This window comes from Micropterus dolomieu, linkage group LG18, assembly GCF_021292245.1.
Source record: "Micropterus dolomieu isolate WLL.071019.BEF.003 ecotype Adirondacks linkage group LG18, ASM2129224v1, whole genome shotgun sequence".
In the NCBI taxonomy this organism is placed as follows: Eukaryota; Metazoa; Chordata; class Actinopteri; order Centrarchiformes; family Centrarchidae; genus Micropterus; species Micropterus dolomieu.
Genome location: NC_060167.1, coordinates 456,017 through 462,931, shown reverse-complemented (window position 1 = coordinate 462,931; position 6,915 = coordinate 456,017). Strand labels below are relative to the sequence as shown.

The following is a 6,915-nucleotide window of genomic DNA, read 5'->3' as shown; positions in this document are numbered from 1 at the left end:
TCTGTCTGTGAGTGTCTGTCTCTGTGTGTCTGTCTGTCTGTGTGTGTCTCTGTGTGTGTGTGTGTCTGTCTCTGTGTTTCTGTGTGTGTCTCTGTGTGTGTGTGTCTGTCTGTGTGTGTCTGTGTGTGTCTCTGTGTGTCTCTGTGTGTCTGTCTCTGTGTCTCTGTGTGTGTGTCTGTTTGTGTCTGTCTCTGTGTGTCTGTCTGTCTGTGTGTGTCTCTGCGTGTCTGTCTATGTGTCTCTGTGTGTCTGTTTGTGTCTCTGTGTCTCTGTGTGTGTCTGTGTCTCTGTGTGTGTCTGTGTGTCTCTGTCTCTGTGTGTCTGTTTGTGTCTCTGTGTGTCTCTGTGTGTCTGTGTGTGTCTGTGTGTCTCTGTCTGTGTGTGTCTCTGTCTCTGTGTGTCTCTGTCTGTGTGTGTCTCTGTCTCTGTGTGTGTCTGTGTCTCTGTGTGTGTCTGTGTGTCTCTGTCTCTGTGTGTCTGTGTGTGTCTCTGCGTGTCTGTCTATGTGTCTCTGTGTGTCTGTTTGTGTCTCTGTGTCTCTGTGTGTGTCTGTGTGTCTGTTTGTGTCTGTGTGTCTCTGTCTGTGTGTGTCTCTGTCTCTGTGTGTCTGTTTGTGTCTCCGTGTGTCTCTGTGTGTCTCTGTGTGAGTGTCCTGAATGTGTCCTCCAGCAGAGGGCGCTCTGCTATAACTCCAGACTGAACGAACCCTTCTGGGTCTCAGACTTCCTCCTGACTCATGAGAGAGACGACCTCTGTGTTCACGCTCTGAGTGTTAACGAGTGTGGAGGTGAAAACTTTCCCAGCGTCCTTGGCGGCGCAGGCCTGGGAGGTGGGAGGCTGTTGCTTAGCAGCGGTGGAGACAAGGAAACCACCAAATCCTGCTCTGTGATTGGTCAGGGGGTGTCCAGACTGGAAACATGTTTTTATGTTAAGTCATGAACCCTCGATGACCTGGACCAGCTGTTTCCTGGAGCGAGTCAGAGAGCAGTGTCTCCTGATGGACAGGAAGAGGCGAGGCGAGTCTTCCTCCACCGCCATTACATGCTCGCCTCACCTCTACTCGTCTTTCTAGGTTTTCCATTAGAGAAAAAACATGTCCTAAACACGTCCTACCTTCTGTCCTCGCTTTCTTTCCTCGCTTCCTAAACATGTCGTACTTTCTTTCCTTGCTTCCTTAACACGTCCTACCTTCTGTCCACACTTCCTAAACACGTCCTACCTTCTGTCCTCGCTTCCTAAACTCGTCATACTTTCTGTCCTTGCTTCCTAAACTCGTCATACTTTCTGTCTTTGCTTCCTAAACACGTCCTAACTTCTGTCTTCGCTTTCTTTCCTCGCTTCCTAAACATGTCGTACTTTCTTTCCTCGCTTCCTAAACACGTCCTACCTTCTGTCCTCCCTTCATAAACCCGTCCTAAACACGTCCTACTTTCTTTCCTCGCTTCCCAAACACATCCTACTTTCTATCCTCGCTTCCTAAACACATCCTACTTTCTTTCCTCGCTTCCTAAACACGTCCTACATTGTCCTCGCTTCCTAAACACATCCTACCTTCAGTCCTTGCTTCCTAAACACGTCCTACCTTCTGTCCTTGCATCCTAAACACATCATACTTTATGTCCTTGCTTCCTAAACACGTCCTACCTTCTGTCCTCGCTTCCTAAACTCGTCATATTTTCTGTCCTTGCTTCCTAAACACGTACTATCTTCTGTCCTCGCTTCCTAAACACGTCCTACCTTCTGTCCTCGCTTCCTAAACACGTCCTACCTTCTGTCCTCGCTTCCTAAACACGTCCTAAAATTCTTTCCACACTACCTAAACACGTCCTACATTCTTTCCACACTACCTAAACATGTCCTACCTTCTGTCCTCGCTTCCTAAACACGTCCTACCTTCTGTCCTCGCTTCCTAAACACGTCCTACCTTCTGTCCTCACTTCCTAAACATGTCATACTTTCTTTCATCGCTTCCTAAACACGTCCTACCTTCTGTCCTCACTTCCTAAACTCATCATACTTTCTGTCCTTGCTTCCTAAACACGTCCTACATTCTGTCCACACTTCCTAAACACGTCCTACCTTCTGTCCTCGCTTCCTAAACACGTCCTACCTTCTGTCCTCGCTTCCTAAACACATCCTACCTTCTGTCCTCGCTTCCTAAACACATCCTACCTTCTGTCCTCGCTTCCTAAATATGTCATACATTCTGTCCTTGCTTCCCAAACACGTCCTACCTTCTGTCCTCGCTTCCTAAATATGTCATACTTTCTTTCCTCGCTTCCTGAACACGTCCTACCTTCTGTCCTCGCTTCCTAAACATGTCATACTTTCTTTCCTCGCTTCCTAAACACGTCCTACCTTCTCTTCTCCCAGTTGTAGTCAAACACTCTCGTACCGTTTGCAGCTGCTCATCAGCTCGCGGTGAAGCTCCTGGTGACTTTTTGAAGCTTTGACAGGATTCACCAGCTTCTTGGGTTTTATGAGATCTTCATCCTCGTCTCCCTCATGGTAGTCCGGCTGGGGGACGTAGCTGGACACGGGGGACGGTTTCCTGTGGATGCTCTCAGACCGGTGCTGCTGCAGGTCTGCATATGCGGAGGCTGCCGACACAAGCAGGATAACATTCAGGTTACATGGACTCAAACATCTCACATCAAATACAAACTCCCTGCTCTCCAGAGGACGGGCCCTTCAGACTGACTCCATGATGTTCCCCCAGGACAAACCGGACACTCTGAGTTAAGGTTGAGTGAAAGGTCAGGATGTGGCCTGTGAACTGGCCATGACGTCACGTGGTGTCTCTTTGAGTTTCTGTCCGCCGTCTGACAGAAGAAAGGACAGATTAACGGGCATCTGATCCGAGTCCTCAGATATTCTGGGAGACGGAGATCAGATGTCATACAGTTCACTTCAAACAATGACCCCTTTCTCAAGTGCAACCAGAGACCGACTTCCTCTGCTGCTTCATATTTCACAAAAATGAAGCGAGCTCTGAGAAACACAGCTGCAGCACCTGGCCAAAAGTATGTGGACAGCTGCTCTGACTCTTCTGGTCTCAGGTTTTTCTCCAGATGTTGAACCTGGCTGGGAGCCAGTGATTTAGGAGGATCAGTTGACAATGAGCTGCTCAACTGTTACAGAAGAAATATTTCATATTAATTTGAATATATCACAAAAAACTAAAAGTCTTTGGGTTCTAGAAATGAAGACGTCTTTTTGACAAAGAGGAACATTTTAAAGTACTCTTGTGTGTTACTGAATCTGACTGTGCTGTTTGGACTCTGATTCAACACTCAGCCAGAGTCAGGATGGTTTAAAGGTCCCAGTATGAGCTTTATTCTGCGCCCTGAAACCTGAGCCAGACGTTAGGCAGGTATCTGATACCTGTACCTGAGTATTAGTGTTTAAATCCTCTTCAGAGTAAACCTACAAAGGGGCTGACCCAGCAGGTGCTGCCCTCCACCAACGCTCAGTCCTCTTTTGTCTCATGTGACCACACAGACATGCTTCTACTGTAATCAGTGCAGCTGCATTCAAGTGTATTACGTACTATCTACATTGAGGATCCACTGATGGAGGGCGGAAGCTGCTGCTTCACCACGAGGCCGGTGTCGAGACGTGTTCCTGAGGCAGTTTATAGTTACTCTGTGGAGACCGGACCATCTGTGGTTTGGATGTTAGTTTCACTCCTGTCTTCCTGTTTCATTTCACATTAAAAGCTTCCCATTGGCGAACCAGCAGGAGGCTTTTATTGTGAAGACATTACAGGAAACACAAAGTGTTTATCTTGGAGTTAGTGAGCTACGTTAGCGGTGCTTTTCTTCAATAAAAACAGCTCAAGGTGACAAGTTATGGACGTATTCTTCAGTATTTTGTCACAGGGAGGAAACAGTCCAAACAGCCAGAGAGCTGAAGGACCATCAGACCTCCAACACCTCAGCCAGGTGAACAGATTTACCTGGAAAACTACCTGCACCGTGCAGCTCAGCACGACTCACAGATGGAGGCCGAACAACATTTCTGATCCGTGTGGGATCAGCTTCAGGACCGAGCTTCTGCTCCTCCACGTTTCCACGTCACATCAGCAGAGCAGAGATTCTACAAACGTTCTGATTGGATGATTCTTACACCAATGCAATGCTTTCTGGGACTTCAACTTTGTTTCTTCTCAGAGTCTCGATTCAGCAGCAGAGCTGGATCAGAGGGCAGCAGGGAGTCTGGACTCTGAGATATTCTGTGGTTTCATATTGATCAGAGACAGGACGTGCAAACCAAACCCTGTGTGGTTTATCGACGTCTCTGTGAGTGCATGTTATCTGGTTACAAGCCGTGTTTCTGCTTCAGCCTGAGGAAGACTGTCTGCCTCCACCTCAGCCAGGAGGAAATGTGATCATGTTACACCTTCTTGTCAGAAGATAATGTCTTAATTCATTCATCCTGAGAAAAGAAGTTTCTAAATCACATCAAACCTGCAGCTGCAAAGTGCTCAAAGCGTCTGAAACCAAAAACATCTCGTATCATCTGTGAGTCGAAAAAATAAAACTCTTCCTGCACCTTCTGAAGTGACTCCAGGATCATTTCACAAATTTTACAAGCGATACCCTGCAACCGAAACTGTACGTGGTTCTTTAGGTTTCTAAATTCTCTTTCTGGCGCTCTGAACTCAGTCGTCCCAACACCATCAACAATAACAATAAGCGTAATAAGTAGTTCTGGCTCTGAAACAACATCTGAAAAATTTAAAGATAATCTTAGATTTAATGAAATTAGACCAAAATCTACAGTGTAAATAAAAGTCTCTTTGGGTTTTTGGTCTCTTGCCTGAAAGATAAGTCTGTCTCTGGTGCTGTGATAACTGTTCAAACACAACAGGCTGAGGTCTGCTTTCCTCTAACATGAACTCTCAGGTCACAAACTGACTGTCGCAACCAGTCAGGCTGCGCAGCGATCGATCTGCTCCTCGAAAAACAACCCACAACTTTACTTAGTTTGTGAACCTGTTAACTGTTCACCAGAAAATCTAAACCAGGACTCAAACTCCAGACATTAAGAGACAGATCTGAATGTTGTTTTTGACCAGCACCTCGGTCACTTTGGGTTGTGTTTAAATGTCCTCCAGCTCTGCAGGACACCACGTTCTTTTACTTCTTCTGAAAATCTTTTATTACATAAGAATCTCAGCACAGAATCTGAACTCCCACTCACATCAAGTTTCTCTGCCAGCAGTGACTCCATCTTCACCATCCTACGCTCATCACGCTGCTTCATTAACAGTTAGCAGAAGCGTGCTCTCCAACACGACTCCGGACTGAATTATTCATGAAATAAATCTACAAGCAGAAATATTCAATACAAGTACACCGCCTGCAGTAGATAGAAAGTATTACTCATGAAGTCTCCAGGTACAATTTGGAGGTACTTCACTGGAATATTTTCATCTTACGCTACTGTTCTTCTATAGTTCCTGGAGGTAGTTGTTGGTTTCAGTAACGTTTTATACACAAACCAATCAAAAGCTCTCAGCAGCTGATGCAGTGTTGTAGAATATTTACCCAACAGCAGATCACAGTACTCCATGAAACGACCTCGACCAACTACAATATTAAAATGCTGCTCACAAACACACATCTGTACAAACAACCCAGTAACAATACGCTGTATATTAATATAACACTCACACCACTTTGTTGTATTTAAGTGAAGTTTAAAGTATTTTTACTCTCTCTTATTAATACTTTTACTTGACTAAAGGATGTGAATACTTCCTCCACCACTGTGGACCCCAACAATCTGTACAGCCTTGTGTTCAAGTCCTCAAATAATAAACAACATAACAAAATAAATTATATCAATAAAAAAAGAAATTCACTTCTTAAAACAACAAATAATCTCCAGCTAAACAAGTTTTTTATTCCTAAATTAACTGTTTTTAATTCCAGTTCCAAAAATAACAGATTTTTTATTATTAATAAGTAACTTATTTCCAGAGAAAGTTTCTGCACAGAGCAGGTTTCTGCTTTTTATATCTGTGCTTCTGTTGTCTGTGCCCAGACGATTTAAAAGGAAACCTGAAGAATAAAACTCAGAGACACAGTGAACAGAGAAACTCCCCGTCAGCTCCAATCTGAGCTCCTGCAGAAACAGACTCAGGAGGATCCAGGATCAGTCAGTCCCCCTCTGGTTCTTACCGGACTTTACCATCCCCTCCCTGGCTGTGGTGGGCTGTTCTGGACTCATCCTCTGAGCCATCTGATCCCCGTCCTGGTGTTTCAGTCTGTGTGACCCTTCATGCTCTCTGTACGAGCAGCAGCGCTCATCTCCTCCCGACTGAATCATGGAGAGTGTAAAACAACGGTCACATGATCCTCCTCCTCCTCCTCCTCCTCCTCCTCCTCCTCCTCCTCCTCTCAGCCTTTTCCCACGCTGCCCTCAGCTTCAGTTCAGTTTCAAGCTTCAGCAGGTTTCAAGGGTTTGAGATTTCTGAAGCCAGCAGAGTTGTGATCCTGACCTGGAGGTGGCGCTGAAACAACACCAGGGTTCGTCCTCTGGAGAGTCTGACCTGCTCAACAAAGTGATCATATTTCTGAATGTATAACCTGATAACCAGCTGATTATCACTGAACAGTTCGCCACAGATTCATCCTGTGACCAAGCAGGAACCTCCGGCTCTCACGACTGAAGCTGACGCTGAAGCCCCTTAAACCTGCCTTCTCTCCAGCGGCCAGCAGGGGGCGACTCCAGCGGCTGCAGAAAGAAGTCTCTGAGAAAATGTTTCTACTTGTCAGCTGATTTATTCCCTCAGTAAACACTTTCCTGATGAGTTTCTGGTCTCAGTCGCTAGTTTCAAGTCTTCTTCAACACAGCATGATGTTCATTTAGTAAATTATGGTCCCATTTAGAGGAACAGAGACCAGG

At 45.7% G+C, this 6,915-nt stretch overlaps 1 protein-coding gene across 1 annotated transcript in view; it reads right to left on the bottom strand.

The window, feature by feature from the left end:
- LOC123956979 (protein FAM107B-like) overlaps positions 1-6,427 on the bottom strand; it is a 12,535-nt gene extending 6,108 nt beyond the window's left edge. Inside the window, exons 1-2 of the mRNA XM_046029555.1 lie at positions 6,189-6,427; positions 2,396-2,600 (exon numbers count right to left, since the gene is read on the bottom strand). Coding sequence (XP_045885511.1) covers positions 2,396-2,600; positions 6,189-6,336 — 353 coding nt within the window. The 5' untranslated portion in view covers positions 6,337-6,427. The remainder of the gene's footprint in view (positions 1-2,395; positions 2,601-6,188) is intronic.
- Positions 6,428-6,915: the final 488 nt, after the last annotated feature.